We start from the raw sequence: 20,000 nt of genomic DNA on the forward strand, positions 1-20,000 counted from the left end.
ACTCCAATTTTGCTGTTTTTGAGATTTAACTAAACAAATTTAGACTAAACAAATTTAGAAAGTAATAGTTCAGATATATTTTACACAGATTCACGACACACAACTACTCACCCCCAGTTTCACAGACAAAAATAAAATAAAAATAAAAACATATTTGAGCTGTTTTAACTGATTGCACCTACACTGACTGATCTTAATATATCAGTGCCATTGTTTTATCTCAAGATGAACACCAGTAATATATATATATATATTGTTCTCAGGCAAGTTTATAAAAGCTACTTAAATTCCCTGATTGAACTAAGGTCTAATCCTGGCTTAATCTAAACCCTGTCTGTGAAACCATGTGTTAGATGCAAAACGACGTAAGAGAAGTCGTCTTGTTTTCTGAGAAACTGATCTAAATTAGTGAGTTTTAATGGTGGCCGAGAGAGCTAAATTCACTGAAGCTAAAGAAAACACATGCAAATACATTTCTGTTGTAGTCTGTGCTGTTTGCAGTGAGTTTCTGTATTTGGTTGCGTTGTGAGTATTTGCACATGTGTTGTCAAACTGAAGATGTTTTCTTAATTTGTTGGTGTTTTTTCTATTTGCATGTGTTTTCATCAGTTGCAGCGCATTGAGCTCTCTTGGCCACCACAGTTTTGCTGTAATAAACAAAAAAACGGTGTCAACATTGCAAAATTGTTCAATCAGGATTCAGTCATTTCAGTTACATTTCAGTTTAGATGAGATGTGTAGGATTAATCAGTTGTGAGTCTCTTTGTAGATGAATAAGTGTGCTGTAGTTCCAGTATTCTGGAGGCAGATGGCGCCTCTGATCACTTATCAAGTTAACCGAAATGTAGGCAGGGATGGGCAGTATTTCAGATACATGTATTTAAAATACGTATTTGAAATACAAAATACTATTTTGTATTTTGTATTTTAAAGCCTTTGGAAAAAATCAAATGTAATTTGTATTTAAATACATTTAAGATGAGTATTTTTGTATTTTCAAAATACATAAAATACTTTTTGCCAGTCAACCTCTTTATCAGGGTACTGATTTTGTGCATCAACTAGTTCAGACATTCACTAGCTCAGCATTGGATCAGTGATTTTTTTCTTGGAATAAGGTGAGAATATCATGATCAATTCTACTTGTTGATTAAAGTTAAAATAGTGCATCATTCACTTCAGTTAACATGAAAGAATAAAAGAGCACAGACAAGTGGGAAAATAGCGTTAGCCAATCAGTCTTGACTGGTTGTTGATTTTTATCAACTAGCTTGTCAAATGTGTTTAAAGGTCCCATTGCATGGATTATTTTATTATTTTAGAATGTTTCCTGGGGTGCCCTTATAATGTTAGCATGTTTTTTAGATCAAAAGTTGTTATAATTTAGAAATAAAAGGCATATTTCCTAGCCTGATTTTAGCCTCTGATTTGAACGCTCTGTTTGAAGGGGCATGTCTGTGTGAGACTTCAGTGTAAATGCCCACTGCTGTGATTGGCTGCTGTGAGACTTCAGTGTAAACGCCCACTGCTGTGATTGGCTGCTGTGAGACTTCAGTGTAAACGCCCACTGCTGTGATTGGCTGACATGCTTGCATATGAAATATTTAGCATTACATGTGGAACTCTCTGGAAAACTTTTACTATTCAGCTATTACACATTTTTACTATTACAGCTATCGGGATTAACGAATCGTGAGAAGTTTTTTTTAAGTATTTATATCTATTCCCATCACATAAAAGGTTGCAGTGATGAGCATTGAGCAGATGACAGCCTGTTGATCGCGTGAATGAAGATCTTATCATTGCAACAGTTTCTGCACTCTCACTAATGATTTCACCAATGCAAACATGAGGTAAGTACAGTAAGAGCTTCGTTGTGCAGCGTAACAGCGTCATTGATTTCATAACGAGTTTCGGCAAGTGTCCAGATAAACTCGCGCTGTGTGATTGACAGCTTGGGCGATTGGAAAGGGATTGTTCTTTGTTCTTGTTGTGAAATTCACATAACCCACTGGTTCTTCAGAGGCTCGGATGAAGGAACTAAAAAAATACCTTTGTGTTCATTTGTACATCCAAACACTGAGCAACTGCCATGCTTCGCTCGTTTGCAAGCCATGATGTCTCTCGAGAAAAAAACAATATCGCACTCGCGCAGCTCATATTCTCTTGGGCGGCGATATTTCTTTTGCAGGCAAAGAAGAAAAAGGGGAGGTGACCTTTCCCCTTATGACGACATAAGGGGAAGATTTCTAGATTCGCCCGTCTGAGCTTTCATTTTCTCAAAAATACCCAGGGCTTGGTTTACACCCATCAGAACGTCTAGCCACTGGGGGACCATAGGCAGGCTCGGGAAACTCATATTAAGGTTAAAAAACCTCATAAAGTGAAATTTTTGAATTGTTTTTGAAAGTTTGAATTGATGGAACTTTTTCTAAATCGTTTACATAGATGGGCCTATTTGTGGGGTAAGCAAATTTATCCGTGCAGCTTTTAGTGGGCAGGAATTACTGGAACGTTGGAGTGGAAAAACAAACACTGATGAATGATACTCCACAAACATCTTCAGCTTTTAGTTTTATTGTACATAAAAAAAATAAAATAAAAAAAGGGGTAAATAGTGTCAAATAAATCTAAATTAATTCTAATTTTAAATTTTAGATACACTTTCTAATTTTAATAAATTTTAATAAACTTTACATAAAATAAACATAAAATTACTTAAAAAGCATTGGACTACTGCAACAACAACAAAAAAACTCAAAATAGTTTGAAATTCAGTGTATTCTGTGGAATCAAAACTGATATTGAGAATTGTGAAACCATGATATTGTTACTGTGAAGTAAACTGAGATTTCAGTCATATCGTCCATCCATATTCGTTGCTAGATAGCAGAAAAGGTTCCCACAGTTTTACATACAGTATGAATTTTTTAATAGTGTTCACCACAAGTAATAGACTACATTGTAACCAGAAATAAGGATATAAATGGCTGCTATTTTGCATATGTTTATTTGTAATTGCAAGAAAGAAAGAAAGAATGACAGAGAGGGCAGAGATGAGGTTAGGAATGATAAGTCAGTAGGCCGATGTATAGTTTCTTCATTCACTGTGACCTGTACCTGCACTGGATGGCCAATTTCACATGTATTTTGTGTATTTTCAAAATACAAAATACTGTATTTGTATTTAAATCCATTTTTTCACACAGTATTTTGTATTTGTATTTAAATAATTTTTTTCACACAGTATTTTGTATTTGTATTTTAAATACATTTCCATGTATGTATGCCCATCTCTGAATGTAGGCCATTAAAATGCTCAAACTTGTTCAAGACTAAGGCCTGTTCACATTAACAATGATAAATATACATAACTATAACGATAACAATATTAACAATCACACCAATGGACGATAGTTATGTAAGCGTCTGCCGCTTTAAATGCTCGCGCTCTTTAAAGCAGGAATCATTCTGATTGGCTGGCAATGTTTTTAACCATTAGTAGTTAAAAATCGCTCTGAATGAAAGTGATTGCAACGATATTGATTCCTCTGTCTCGTTATTGATATAGTTGTGGTGTTGACTTCATGTTCACACAGACATAGAAGGATCATCAGAACTTTATCGTTATAGTCATCGTTCTTAAGTCAGAGGAGAGCTTCAGATTCAGCGATGCTTGTTTACATCTACGGGAAGAGACAGAGATGATCTACAGACACACAGGAAGCAGCGTTTGGGAAATGTAGATGAAGGAAAGAAAGAAAGAGAGATGGATGGATGGACGGAGAGACGCGGGTGAGGGGAACAGCTCATAATTAGCAGTGCAGGGGGCAGTAAGCGCTGACAATGAGCCTCTGTTACTGACCCACACAATACTGCACTATCAGTTTCATCTCTCTCTCTCTCTCTCTCTCTCTCTCTCTCTCTCTCTCTCTCTCTCTCTTTTACTCAGTAATAAGGTCTGTCTCCCTCAGGCATGTATTCGCGAACTTCTCTCTCTCCCAGAACCTTCAAGTTCTGCTGGGGTTAATTGAGCGTCTGTGATGATGATGATGATGATGAAGAAGATCAGACAGGTTTGTCTGTATATATACGGGTCGTCCCCTTTAACATTAAAAACTGAAGTGTTTGTGCTCTCATTTTGGGGAATAATTCTATAAAAATCTGCTCTGGTCACTAAACTTTAATAATTGGATATCAGGGTGGCGCTTTATTCTAGGTTATCATTGTTTAATAACATAGGCTACCGATCGTTTTTGCATTGATAGTGTTGTTTTAGGACCTTATAATTGAGATATTATAGTTTTTATTCATATTTAAAAAAAATAATAATGTGTTTTAATTTTTATATTTTAATTATAGTTAAAGTTTTAGTAATTTAGTGTATTTTTCTCATTTTTACACGTTTTTTTTTATATAGTTTTTCCAGTTTTAGTATAATTGAGATATGATTAGGCCTGTAGTTTTTATGAATATTTTTTTTTTTTTATGTTTTTTATTTTTATTATAAAGCTAGGCCTATATTTTGTTGTGTTTTTCTCATTTTTATGCTTTAGATTTTTTAAATATAAATTTTTATTTCAATTTTAGTAATTTTAGTAGGCGACATCAAGTTATACTAAAGGAAAATGAGATCCAAATCTTTGGCAACTAGCGGAAATAAAATAAGTTTAAGGTTTATTAAAAAAAAAAAAAAACACTTTTATTTACTTATTTTTATGGTTTTAGTTTAAGTTCACTATAATAACCCTGCATTTATGACTTGATTACTTACATGAGCAGAAAAAGCTAAAGTTAGTCACAGGTTGTCAATTCGTTTAGTATGTCAGTGTAAAAGGTCCTGCTAGAAAACATCTAATGATGTCACTTCCTGTGGCTGATGTCATTAAGAAACAGTTAAAGGGCTTTTGCAAAAGACTAAAAGCATGGATAGTGCATGGATAAAACATGTAACTTAATCACCAATTAAAAGAGTATTCACAAGAAACCACATTTGGATTAGTAAAAGAAAAACAGTGAAGAAACGTTATCTCGTCTTGAGTCTCAGCTTGAGTTCAAAGGTCAGGGTTATGGGCAGGAGTTCAGGGGTCGCTGCATAACCTGCTTAGACTAGTTCACTAATGGACTGATTAATATGGTTGTCAGGTGTCACAGGTTCATTTATGTCATTTAGCAGAAAAATACACAATGAGAGGAAGGGAGATCATGGATGTAAGTTGATAGCATGATAAACTGATCTCAGAGCAGCAGTGATCAGACTGGATTCCCCTGATGAGGATCTGATCTGTCTGATCTCAGACCAGTTTCTGCTTCAATGCTCTGATCGCCTGTTACTCGCTCGCAGTCGCTTCGTTTTATTCTCCTCTTCTGTCACTGCACACTTTTAAAAGGTGCTGATGATGATGATTAATTATGACAATTATTATTATTCTCTAACTTTTAAAAGGTGATGCAATTATTATTATTACTATTATTAGCTTATTTATTCATTGGTATTTATTATCATCATTATTTTTATTGTCTGTAAAGTTTTAAAAGGTGCTAAAATATTATTATTTGTATTATTAAAATAATATTAATTCTTTATTATCGTCATAATTTCTGGAAACGTTTAAAATGTACTTATTATTTTTATAATTATTATTATTTATTTTTTAATTGCTATTTATTTACTATTCATATTCACTATATCATTATTATTATCATACATTACAAATATTATTAGTATTTTTATATTCTATCATATATTCACTATCATTCTATCAATATTCTATCATTGTTTTTTAAAATTTTCACTAAATTATTATTATTATTCTCTGGAAACTTTTAAAAGGTATTAATTTGCATTTATTATTTTTAATCTATGTATTATTTTTATAATTTATTTATCATCATCATTATTATTCTCTAAACTTTTAAAATGTGCTAAATAATATGTATGTGTATTATTTTTTAAATATATATTATTTTATTGTTCTATAGATAATTATTAATATTCTCTGTAAACTTTTAAAATGTGCTAAATTATTGTTTACGATCATTATTAATTTTCTTTTAAAATGTGCTAAATTATTTTTAATATTTTGTATTAATTGTCTGTTAATTTTCTTTTATAATGTGCAATATATTATATTATCTTTCATCTTTTATAGTGCTACTGCTTGTGTTTGTAGAAAGAGCAGCAGAGGGCGCGAGTGTGTCAGTTTTGTGTGTTTGTATAACAAGTTAGTGTTGCGCGCCATCTGCTGGTGAGATGAGAGAACTGCAGCCGATCAGTGTGTGTGTGTGTGTGTGTGTGTGTGTGTGTGTGTGTGCGTGCGCGTGTGTGTGTGTGTGTGAGAGAGTGAGTGAGTGTGTGTGTGTGTGTGTGTGTGTGTGTGTGTGTGTGTGTGTGTGTGTGGTTTACACAGGGTTCCCACGGGGTCCTTGAAATCCTTGAAAGTTTGTGAAAAATAAAAAATCAAGGCCCTGGAGAGTTTTTGAAAATAAACATGCATAGACGAATAAGGTTTTTAAAAGTGTATAAAAATGTAATGGACAAATAATTCATTTTGAAACCATTTTTTAGTTTGACTAAGTGTTAACAGTGAGATTATGTGGTTTTTGCAATCAATTAACACTGCTTTTGTCATTTTTTTACAAGATGGAAAAAATGTATCACCAAAAAAAGTCATTTGGTTTAACCATGAATATATTTAAAATAATTAATTTGCAGATAATTATTCATGAAAAAATCTGATTCGACATTGATGTATATGACATGATGTAGAAATATAAAATAACATTATCACTGATCTCATAAATGTATTCATTTTATTGGATTACTCTAAACCCTCCTACATATTCAAGTAAAACAATGCACAGGGAAATGAGAAAAGAGGAAATGTAGAAAAAAAGCTTAATCTGCTTAACATTTGTATTATTGTAGTTCTTTGGTTATTAAAAACAATATTATTATGTCTTCTGCCCTTGACATTATGAATTATGAATATGAAATTATGAATTATGAATATTAAAGTAATTAAAACATTTTGGCCAAGTTTATCAATTGACACTTGTTCTTTTTTGCCACTGAGTTTTCTTCTTTGGTAAGTAAAAAATTAAAATTAATCTACAACAACAACTACTACTAATAATAATAATACTAATAATATAATATTGGCAGGTGTTCCTGTTGATCACTCAGTTTTCTTTAGTTACACTATGCAAAATAGAGCCGACTGTACGCGTTGTAACAGTGTTATGATACAGTTACTACTATATATATATATATATATATATATATAGTATTATAATAATAGTAATAGGATAATAAAATAATATAAATAATAAAAACTAATGATACTTTTCTCTTTTTTAGAAAAGTATCTCTTCTTTTTTTAACAGGATCAGCTTTGACCCTTTCCCAGTAGCGAGCTCCTTTTTCCTTATTTGATAAAGGCATCTGCAAAAGTAAAATTCAGTCAAAATGATGTAATAATATATTCTGCACATTTTCTATTAATAAAATGTTGTATTTATTTATTCCAGATATGTACAAATATGCCAACATACATTGCTGTCATTCGGTATAACCAAATTTTCGGTATTACCGAATGACACTTTTGGTAATACCGAATGACAATATTTTCAAACAGTGCTAACATGCTGATGCTAGCTAGCAAGCAAAAATACAATCAAACATTTTATATTTAGTACAAGTTTTTAAAATATTACAACATTTTCCATGTTTTATAGCGGTTGTACAGAATGACCTGATATTTCGGGGTGTATAAGCAAGTGAAAACATGAATTTCTCAAATAGTTAAGAGAGAGTTACTTACTTTGCTTCATGACCATGTGGTCCTTTGCAGGTGTCTGAATGATTTCACATCCTGTCACATGATGTTGACCGCATGACTTTATCCAAAATGGTGCCTTTATATTGGTTACTCCGAATGTAACTCGATGAAAATCAATGAAATTCATTTTTCCGGACATTCTTTCTCATAAAAAAGCAAGGACTTCTACACATAATTTTAAAACAATTTTGCATTATGTTGAAATATAATGTTATAAAATCATGCCAGAATAAAAAAATATATACATTTATTACATTTTAAGATATTTTAATCACAAATGAAAGGGCTGTATTGGCCTTCGGACGGTTAAACCAAATGACCTTTTGACACATCATAATCTTTAAAATACCTTTATATGTAGTAAAATATAATTAAAACCTTTTGGATTCAATAAAAGAGATCAAATTACTACCTTACATACTCTGGATGTCATATCTTTTATTATTATTAAGGCCTTTGGACAAAAAAATTACCCGTCACGTCATTGACCCAGATACAGGTCCTTGAAAGTGCTTGAATTTATTTTGTGCAAGAAGTTTTCTGGAAAAAATTCCATATTATTCCCCCCGGTCCACTTATGTGTTATTTCGCCAACACTTCGTGGCCTATGCATACTAGCTTGCTTGATTTACGCTAGTTTCGCACATTTACGTGTTACGTTAAGTGTTTCCTCGCGTGAGGTGCTTTGTGTTGTACGTTGCCATGACGTTCAAGCGCACAAAACTACTATGATGGTACCTCAACGTTTGTTGTTGGACACAACAAACGTGTCCCCACATCAAATCCTTGAATTTGAGGGTGTTGGACCTGGAAAATCCTTGAATTTGAAGTTAACCAAGGTGTGGGAACCCTGTTTACAGTAGTTGATATTGTTTCAGTTTCCAGTTCTGTATTGTTCTGCTGTTTGATGTAAATCACAGTCTGATCCAGTGAACAGCTGTGCTGTTGTATTCCGTCATTTTCCAGGAGTGTGTGTGTGTGTTTCAGGAATTGAGTTTCAGATGAATGATTAACTGAAGCGTGGAGGTCATGTGATTACAGACCAGAGGTCACCGCGCCAGTGAAAACCTGCTGTGTGTTTAATATGGGCTTAGACATCCAAACATACTGCGGTATAAAGATTTATTTCAGTATCACATTAGAAGGTGCAACAAGACAAGATAAAGTGCATTTCAGGACTTTCAAGTAAAAGTTTCTCCGTCGTCTGGAAGATTTTCAAACAGGAAGACGCGTAAAACCAGCTTAGAAAAGGATCATAAAGATTCCCATCATGCAGCAGCAGCAGCAGCTTTATATATTTACACATCAGATTCTCCCAGAAAAACAAGCACGATCAGAGGAAAGCGTCTGGGGAACGACTGACTGATCTCTAGGTTATACATTAACATTAATTTTCTCGCTACATCAGCTTATATCTTTCCCACTTCAGTTTCCAAACATTAAACATCATTCCCTTTTAAACACAAAATGATGTGCAACACACTTAACATGTACAAAAATCACATAAAACGAGCAAAGACCCAGCTTGAGTGCAAGTATTCAGATTCATGTTGCTTGAATCCCAGCTAACAGGATCTTCCAGTAACGCTAATAGAACGTTCATTCGAAACATTGTTTTTCAAACGTTAAAGGGATGGTTCGGAGTAAAATCAACCTAGGGTCCTTTGCACCATGACCTCGAGCCAAACACCCCCCCAGAAGCCTTTTTTCCCTTGGTGGAACATTATTAAAGATACAGAAATATCACCCGGATGGCTTAGTGCGCTAACGGATCCAAGGTTGTATCTGGTAAATTACCCCACTAATAATGCCCAGAATGGTACCAAACTTCTACAGTAGTAGAAATAGGTTCTGTACTCATAAAACGAGGCATTGGAAAGTTTGTAAGTGCATCAGGAGTTTATTTAAATAACACTTGCCTGATGGTACCGCTAACCCGGACGTCGATGTCACTTCCATGATTAGGCAAAAGCCTGTAAAAGTCCTGGCAGAAAGCGATCATAAGGATGTAGTGTAACGACGCCCAGTTCCAGGAATGCACTGATATTTTGTTGGTAGTACCAGTTTGCAACAATTATTAGTTAACACTAAGTTGTCAACACTTCGGAAAAAAAAAATCATAAAAAATGTTGGATATACTGGTTTTCTGCCAGGACTTTTACGTGCCTTTCCCAAATCACTGAAGTGACCTCGACGTCCGGGTTAGCAGTAGCATGAGCCATCAGGCAAGTGTTATTTAAAAAAACTCCTGATGTACTTACAAACTTTCCAATGCCTCGTTTTATGAGTACATAACCTATTTGTACTACTGTAGAAGTTTGGTGCCATTCTGGGCATTATTAGTGGGGTAATTTACGTGATATGTCATATGATCCATTAGCGCCTGCACTTAGCCATTGGGCTGATTTCTCTAAATAAGCTCTAACTTTAATAATGTTCGGCCAAGGGGAAAAAGGCTTCTGGGGGGTGTTTGGCTTGAGGTCATGGTGCAAAGGACCCTAGGTTGATTTTACTCCGAACCATCCCTTTAAGGGAACATTCTATTCTCCAAACATTATTGGAATGTTACTTTTGAATGTTCTCTGAATATTCCGAAACAAGTTTCATTAAAAAAACAAACAAATGTCCAACTGAAACATGTCAGACTTAAACATCCCATGACCAATGTATAAACATTCACAAATAAGGTTTTTATAACTTAATGGTAAAGTTAGCAAAATGTTCTTAGAACTTATTTTTGTTAACTGTGATATTAGATTAAAGGGTAACTCTCGCCAAATTTGAACCAAGGCTCTTTTTGTTAATCTACCTGAGTCAAACTTTCATGTAAAAGCATAATTAGAATGGAAACGCCACTTTTAAGATTGATCGTATTTACATTTTAGGTCAAAATGCCTTTTGAATGGGGCTCTTCTATGTTAGCATCAAAATCGCCATTTTTAAAACACTAAGAAGGCTCGACACAACATGAAACTGCTGGAAGTGTCACCAGGGGCTCTACACATGAACTCCAGCATTGAGAACATTGTTTGTGTACACAGAGTTTACTAAAAAGACAAATTTTGAACAACTCACTGTAGCTGTTGTTCTTCCCGGCTGCCGGCATTTTGTCAGTCAAAAATAGTCGATCTGTATCACTGAATCATTTCATTCTTATATGAGGATCCTTTTTTAAATACAAGGTCAATATTGATTTTCACTAATGACAAAACAACAAATTATCCGTGAATTTATATAGAACTTAGCTTTAGGAGCTTTCCATCTTTACTCTCCTCCCTGTTACGTTGCATTCGGAGATCGACTCCAGCCACCGGAAACACTAACTGATAAAGTGAGTCGTACAAAACCTTTCTTTTTAGTAAACTTTGTGTACACAAAAAAAAAGTTCTCAATGCTTGAGTTCATGTACAGAGCCCCTGGTGATACTTCGAGCACAGTTTCATGTTGTGTCGAGCCTTCTTAGTGTTTTAAAAATAGCAATTTTGATGCTATCATAGAAGTGCCCCATTCACTCCCATTCAAAAGGCATTTTGACCCAAAACGAGTTTCCATTCTAATTATGCCTTTACATGAATGTTTGACTTGGGTAGATTAACAAAAAGAGCCTTGGTTCAATTTTGGCGAGAGTTACCCTTTAAATCATGATCATTATTTTTTGTATCTAATATATGAAAAACCAAACTTATCTACATATTTTACATTGCTTTGATCATGAAAATCATGATTCTTTCACCAGGATAGAAATTAATTTGACAATCCAACTAAGAAAGATATATTCAAACAGGCTTTTAAATGATAAACTATATACATAATGTATTAAAGTAAAATGAATCAACAATAAATAAGCACATGGATCCATGTCATGAACAGAATCTGTGATTACGGTAACTGTAGAAAGAGAAACGTCAGTCTGTCCTGAGCTCAACTCCTTTGGTGATTTTATTTGTGCTTCTCTTCTTTCCTTCTTGGCATCTTAGTCTGATGTTCTGTCGTCAGTTTCATGATGCGTCTGATCTCCACTGGAAGCCACATTACGTGACCCTCCCTCCTGTGATCTCGTCAATGACCATTTAGGTGACATGACATGAGGTCACGACCTTTAGGGTCATGTGTTCCTTGAGGCCAAACACACCCACTTCCTCCTTTTGGGAAGACTGCGATGAGCAAAGTACAAAAATGCAGGCAAGGTGATATATATATATATATATATATATATATATATATATAATAGATGTATTTATTCATATAAATATAATTAATTGAAACAAATTTAGTATTTTATATAAATACATTTATTCTTTATATACAAATGTATTACTTATAAATAATATTTTTATATAATAAATACATTTTTTGTATAAAAACATATATTTTTTTAATATAAATTAGTTATATTGTCTATATAATAAATGTGAATAATTTACTTTATATTTGTTTATATAAATATACATTTATATGAACATTTAATTATACATTTAATAATGAATGTATTAAGATAAATGTATTATTTGGATATAAATGTATTTAAATAAATATAATATATTTATATAAACACATACATTTTTTATTTATAAACAAAAGCGTTTATATACGTTAATTTTTCACATGTACTTTTTATATTATACATTTTTATACAAATGCATTTATTTATATAAAAGTATTATATTTATTTCTATAAATTAGTTATATTATGTAAATAGTATACATTAGAATCATTTGCATGTATAAATATATTTAATATAAATATAAATGTATTTTTATTCCTAAATGTGTGTGTGTATATATATATATATATATATATATATATATGTGTGTGTGTGTGTGTATTATTTATTTGTATACATTTATTAATTAAATTTAGTACTGTATTTATATGAATTAATTATATTATGTAAGTATAATACATTTAACTAATAATAATTATTTACATAAATATTAATTCATATAGAAATAATAAATGTATTTAATTTTTATAAATGTAATTAAATAAGTATAAATGTATTTTACTCCTGGGCTGTCATATCTCGGACTCGCTCTTATAAGTCGTGGGGTCGAGCGGTATGGCAGTCTGCAGGATGTCGAACTCGATCTGATTGTCCATGTCTAATACGCAGAGCACGTTGCTGCCGGAGGTCATCGTGGCTGAGTCCTGGAACATTTTCTGGAAGTCTGTGGGAACGCCGGTCATATCCTCACCCGCACGCTCCTCCTCCTCGTCCTCTCCACAACACAGTGCCACCTCGTTCTCATAGCAGAAGGCGCTAGGCGAGTGCGGCGGGAGGAGCGTTTGAGCCCCACGGTGGCAGCGGATATCCGGCGTCTCGGAACGGGACGAAGCCGACGAACGGCGTTCGCTCAGATCTTTCAACTCCTTAGCGCTGCAGGTTGGAGTCGAGGGAACTTCATAGGTTTTGTGGAAGTGAGCGTAATCGACCTTGTAGCGGTCGCGGTCCTCGAAGATGACGGGCTCGAAGCGGTGACCCCAAAGGATCTCGCGGGAAAGGTAAGAGCTTCGCGTTTGTGTGGTCATGGCCGTCGCCTCCACCATTCCCTCCAGGATCACCACGATCTCGAAGTCGTCAGATTCGAGGTCAGATCGGCTCATTGTCCAAAGCGGCGAGTCCTCGTCTATCTCGTGAACGATGACTAAAGGCGACACTAAGAAGAGGCGGTCGGTTCCTTCATCGTATCCCACGTTTAGATCCATTTGTTCTAGCGGGATGAACTCACCTTCAGCCGTCACGTAGGGTCGGATGAGCTGCGCCCGAACGTGAGCCTCGACGATGTGGCTACGCCGAAGGTTCCCGACTCGCCACATTAAGCAAAGCTTCCCGTCGCGCAATGCAATCACTGCGTTCTGTGAAAAGAGCAAGGTTTGGTTCCTCTTCTTTGGACGTGCCATTTTGGCCATGATGGTGCCAATCATGAAGGAGTCAATGATGCATCCGAGAATCGATTGCACCACCACTGTCGCGATCGCTACGGGACACTCTTCGGTCACGCAGCGCCAGCCGTAGCCAATGGTGGTTTGGGTCTCGATTGAGAACAGGAATGCCCCGACGAAGCCCTCAACGTGCAGCAAACATGGCTTCCACGGCTTCCCGCCACGATCTTTATCGAAGTCCCCGTGAGCCAGAGAAGCGCTGTAGAAGATCAAGCCGAAGATGAGCCAGGACACCAGGAAGGTGGAGCAGAAGATCATAAACAGGTACCGCCAGCGGATGTCCACGCACGTCGTAAAGATGTCCGCCAAGTAGCGCCACGGCTTGTCGTCCATGTTGGTGAAGACCACGTTGCACTGGCCGTTCTTCTTGACGAAGCGGCTGCGCAGCTGGCCTCGGCCCGACGTGGAGATCCTCCCGTTGTAGGCGGTGCCCATCGCCGACCCACTCGGACCCTCCCCTCCTCCGAGCCGGCCCGAGCCGCAGCCGTTGTGGAGGCCGAGGGTGGAGATCTTCAGGGCTTCCTCGTCAGGGGACACGATGCTGTACCTGAGAGAGAGGACAGAAGAGTTTGGGGTCTTAGGTGAGTTAACACTGAACTGAGTTGAACCGAATACTAAATGCTTTATAGACCAAAGTGAATTCATGAATTTTGCAACACTGACACTTATTGTACTTAATTGAATCAACATAGAATCTCAATTGAATGTTTCACAATTTATACACTTTACGACATCAACAGTTGTTGAACTGAATTGAATCAACACTGAACTGAATTGAGTGGAATAATGGCACTGTTGTCTTCTGTATGTCTGCTTTATAGACACAATTGAATTTGTGATTGAATTTTGACATGAATTTACATCGACATTTATTGAACTGAATTGAATCAACATAAGCCCAATTGAATGTTTTTGAATTGATGCATTTTGCAACATCAAGTTGTTGAACTGAACTGAATCAAATGAGCTGAATAAGGGCTCTATTGTCTCCTGTAGATCTGCTTTATAGTTGAAATTGAATTAGTAATTGATGAATTTTGCAACATTGACACTTATTGAACTGAATTAAATCAACATAGAAGCTAAATTGAATGTTTCATAATTGATACATTTTGCAACATCAACAGTTTTTTAACTGAATTGAGTCAACTGAGCTGAATAAGGGCACAATTGTCTTCTGTAGATTTAAATTATAGTTGAAATGATTTAGTAATTGATGAATTTGGCAACATTGACACTTACTGAACTGAATTGAATCAACATAGAAGCTCAATTGAATGTTTCATAATTGATGCATTTTGCAACATTGACACTTATTGAACTGAATCGTATCAACACTGAACTGAATTGAGCAGAATAATGGCACTATTGTCTTCTGTAAATCTGCTTTATAGACAAAATTGAATTCATAATTGTTTTTTGACATGAATTTACGTGAATTTTGCAACACTGACACTTATTGTACACAATTGAATCAACATGAAACTCATTTGAATGTTTCATAATTGATACATTTTGGAACATCAATAGTTATTGAACTGAATTGGATCGACACTGAACTAAATTGAGCTGAATAATGGCTCTATTGTCTTCTGTAGATCTGCTTTATAGTTGAAATTTAATTAGTAATTGATGATTTTGCAGCATTGACACTGTTATTGAACTGAATTGAATCAACATCCCAGCTAACTAAAATATGTTCTAGGAATGTTTTGCTAACATTCCTAATAAGTTATTAAAACAATTTTCGTAATGTTCTCTGAACATTAAAAATGACTAGTTTTTCACATTTTTAAATGTTGTTTTTTCTTGGTTATGTGAACATTAATGAAATATTCTACTTTATCATTGTTCAAACAATATTAGTATGTTACTTTTGAAAGTTCTCTGAAACTACTAAAAGTAGTAGCATTTATAAAACAGACGACCAACATCCAACTAAAACGTTCCATGAACGATGAATAAATAATGTTTTTGTGCTGAGTTTTTTTAGAACATTAAACAAACATTATATTAACGTTACTGGAAGAACTTTGAGAGAACCTTCCCACAACGTTAGCCTAGGGGTGTGCGATATGACGATTTTTTAACGTGGACGATTAAAATGTCTCCACGATCTGTTTTTGAAGAAATATCGTAGTATCGTGCATTCTATCAGTTGCTGTTCTGGCGCCTCTGTCCCAACATACTGAACAATGCGACGTATATTCACATAAAATGTTAACGCAGCGGAACGGGACACTGCAGTTCACAAAAGTTCATATTTGCATGTGCTTTAATGCCTTGTCGGTTAAACATTTAATTCGCATGCTGATGCGCTGTTCTAATGTGTGCGTTTCTCAGCGCGTACATGTGAAGTTCACATGCACTAAAAGCCTGTCTACCAGCGCCTGGATACTGGACTAAGTTATCTTTCGAGTCTTATTGTGCTAATACTGTTATATACACACAAGGCTTACATAAACAGTCGGTTATGTCTAAAGTGAAAGCAAACTTGAGAAAATTGAGAGAAAATCTGCTTGTCAAATGCGTGTATATTAGACGCGTCGCGCGCAGCTCTTAAAGAGACAGTAGTAATAGTAAACACGCTGCCGCTTGTCCTTAAAGGGATAGTTCACCCAAAAATAAAAATTATCATTATTTACGCACTCTAATGTTGTTCCAAACCTGTATTAATTTCCTTGTAATATTTTCTAATATTTTTCTAATATTAAAGGGTTAGTTCACCCAAAAATGAAAATTCTGTCAGTAATTACTCACCCTCATGTTGTTCCAACCGCGTAAGACCTTCGTTCATCTTCGGAACATAAATTAAGATATTTTTGATGAAATCTGAGTGCTGGATCACTTCTCCATAGGCTGCTAGGTGACCGAAACTTGCTGGCCCAGAAAAGTTATTAAAGAGATCGTTAATATAGTCCAAGTGACTACAGTGGCTTAATCTTAAGTATATCAAGCGACGAGAATACTTTTTGTGCGCAAAAACAAACAAAAATAACGACTTTATTCCACTATTCATTTCCTTCTCTCTGGGCCTCGTAGTGTTTTTGCGCTGCGCGTCTGTGTTGCACGTCAACACGCATCACACACATGACCAGCGTCGGCCAATAGTGAGCCTACATGGTGACGTGCAACACAGACGCGCTGCGCAAAAACACTACGTGAACCAACGAGAGGCCCAGAGAGAAGGAAATGAATAGTGGAATAAAGTCGTTATTTTTGTTTGTTTGTGCGCACAAAAAGTATTTTCGTCGCTTGATAAACTTAAGATTGAACCACTGTAGTCACTTGGACTATATTAACGATCTCTTTAATAACTTTTCTGGGCCAGCAAGTTTCGGTCACCTAGCAGCCTATGGAGAAGTGATCCAGCACTCAGATTTCATCAAAAATATCTTAATTTATGTTCCGAAGATGAACGAAGGTCTTACGCGGTTGGAACAACATGAGGGTGAGTAATTACTGACAGAATTTTCATTTTTGGGTGAACTAACCCTTTAATATTTTGAAGAATGTGGCTATCCAAACAGTAGCTGGTCCCCATTGACTTCCATAGGAGAAAAATATACTATGGTTGTCACTGGGGTACATCAACTGTTTGTTTACCCACATTCTTCCAAATAACTTTTATTTTCAACAGAAGAAAGAAACTTATTCGAGTTTAAAACAACTTGAGACAGTAAATTTTGACAATTTGAATTTTTAGGAGAACTATCCCTTTAATGTTAATAATACAACAAAATGCAAAGAGAAAATCACTCACTGCTCTTGACTGATCACTTGTAATAGTATTTTTAATAAGAATAAATGTATAAATTATACAGTGAAGCCTATGTTTTGTTTTATTTTCATATTTGTTCATTTAATTATTTTCTTCAATGCTGTTAAATACACCTACTGTAGCTGAAAACATAAAGCACTGTTTATTTAATTTGTATATTAAGTTGTGTATGTGTAATGTGTATCTTTGATCTTAATATTTAATAACAAAGAAAATAATGACAATTTTTTTCAGTCTTCGCCCCTGTCTGCCATTCTTTTTTATTTTATATTCTGTTACCTAAGGCTTTGTTTTTAAAATATGGACATTAGTTTGGCTGTAATGCTCAGTCACAAAATAGTAAAACCAACAAAAAAAAGAATCGTGATAAAATCATGAATCGTGATTTTCCTGAAAAAAATCGTGATATGATATTTTTGCCATATCGCCCACCCCTACGTTAGCCAAAGTTATGAGAACGTTCCCTGTTCGCTGGGATTGAACTGAATTAAGCTGAATAATGACACTTAATTAAGTCAGTATCATTGATTCTGTTATTATTCCTGTGAGGCTGTTTTGAAACTATTGTATAAAGCGCTATTTAAATGTGATGGAGGGCAGGTGAAGAGCTGTAATCTGATTGGAGAGTTTGTTCTTTCCAGTGACCGCTCTAAAGGACACACACTCACTCCAGATAAACCATGAGTCACTAATGCGTCTCTTCCAGAAACACACGAACGGATCCTACTAAAGAACTTCCTGAACCTTTAACGAGTGGTCTTACAGTGGGATCAGGACTGTCTGTTTCTCCATGGTTTCACTGTCTCTCTCTTTCAGTTTTTGTCCATTAAGGGTCGAGGGACTCAGGTGTGCGTTACCTGCCCCTAAACTGGGATTATGAAGGAAGGCCAGTCATTTAGCATTTAGCCATATCAGGATTGCGGTCAGTGAAGGTTAGGGATTATAACCTGAGCCATCTCTCTCTCTCTCTCTCTCTCTCTCTCTCTCTCTCACTCACACACACACACACACACACACACACACACACACACTAATAAACAAATAAACATACAGCCTGACACTCAATCATCTGCTGATGTTTGGTGGAGCACAAGAGTGACAGTAAACGCTTTAAACTAAACAGCATTCAGAATTCTTGTTTGATTTTGTTGACACTTTTTATCAAAATGTGTTTAGGAATAAAATGTTGCATAAAAAAACAGGTGAATGATATATGAACAAACCCCTCAGTAAAAATCTTCAGAATATAGATGGGAATAAAACTGTAAGTTTTGGTGCATATAAGTGCTGCTGAAGTGGAGATGAAACGTTTTAAAGATATCAATGGTAATTGAAATCTACAGACGAAATCAAATAGATAAAGTGCAATAAAATAAACACTTAACTGTAGTTTGGATGTTTTCTTTCCACTAGTTTTAAAGAAGACGTCATGGGAGCAAAATAGCACAAAATCCCAATGGTCTGAGTTGGTCTTGTTGTTGATGAGCAGCATTAAACGCAAAGTAGTTCACTCGGAAAGTTCAAAATGACTCGCAAACCAGCTGAGAATATGAGCAAAACATTTGATACTTACGCATTTTACCTTTTTTTTCTACAGATATCAGGGATGTTTTACCCAAAAATTATTATTCTGTCATTGTTTATTACCCCTTATGTCGTTTCAAATCCGTATGACTTTCTTATGTTGAGCCCAAAAGAAGACACTTTGAAGAATGTTGAAAACCAAACAACATGACTTTCATTGTATGGACAAAAAACACAGACATTTCTCAAAATACCTTCTTTTATGTATAACAGAAGAAAGAAAGAATGTCATACAGGTTTGGAAAGACATGAGGGCTAATAAAGGATAACAGAATGATAATATCTGGGTCAAATATCTCTTAATAACTTTAAGATATATCATGAGTAGGGATGGCGATTAGGTTTTTTGTGCCCCTGATCCGATCCGAGTCATTGAATATTGAGTATCTGCCGAGACCGAGTCCCGATCCAATAATTGTGTTTTCCCAGTGGTATGTTCACACTTCAAGTACATTAAAGTTATTCAAATTTTCCAGTGTTTACAGGGATGTAAAGAGAGTTTCTCAGGGGTTCAAATGTAAAGGGGCATCTATCACTATGGTGTGATTCCAATATTACTACTACTACACACACACATATTTATTAAGAATATGGGACTACTGATTTAAACTTCTTGTATTTTATATGTATAATAAGCAGAATAATTGCAACATAAAGGAAAAAAAGTGGATTTAAGGTTAGAACGCATGTCAGTCAAGCAACACGCAACGCACTACAATGCGTTAGGGCAACCAATGCGTAGCAGATACAAATAAATAGTAAATGAATAACTTTCGAGTGATGCGCACTCTTGTAAGTAAATATGCTAAACAGTAGCTTGAACGCGGCGCGCACACATTTCATGGTCGCC

The 20,000-nt window shown here is 35.3% G+C and overlaps 2 protein-coding genes across 3 annotated transcripts in view; one reads left to right on the forward strand and one right to left on the reverse strand.

Moving 5' to 3' along the window:
- Window positions 1-20,000, forward strand: part of kdelr3 (KDEL endoplasmic reticulum protein retention receptor 3) — a 51,048-nt gene that overhangs the window by 14,358 nt on the left and 16,690 nt on the right. Inside the window, exon 1 of one of the 2 annotated variants that reach the window (XM_084120808.1) lies at window positions 13,757-14,366. The exons of the other annotated variant lie outside the window; for it this stretch is intronic. Within the exon in view, the coding sequence (XP_083976934.1) occupies window positions 14,324-14,366 (43 nt within the window). The 5' untranslated portion in view covers window positions 13,757-14,323. Of the gene's footprint in view, window positions 1-13,756; window positions 14,367-20,000 lie in introns of those variants that run through there. 2 annotated transcript variants of the gene reach the window in all.
- kcnj4 (potassium inwardly rectifying channel subfamily J member 4) overlaps window positions 12,656-20,000 on the reverse strand; it is a 12,573-nt gene continuing 5,228 nt past the window's right edge. The window contains exon 3 of the mRNA XM_084120615.1: window positions 12,656-14,332. Coding sequence (XP_083976741.1) covers window positions 12,859-14,332 — 1,474 coding nt within the window. The 3' untranslated portion in view covers window positions 12,656-12,858. The remainder of the gene's footprint in view (window positions 14,333-20,000) is intronic.

This window comes from Abramis brama (assembly GCF_963993115.1).
Source record: "Abramis brama genome assembly, chromosome: 1".
NCBI classification, from domain to species: Eukaryota; Metazoa; Chordata; class Actinopteri; order Cypriniformes; family Leuciscidae; genus Abramis; species Abramis brama.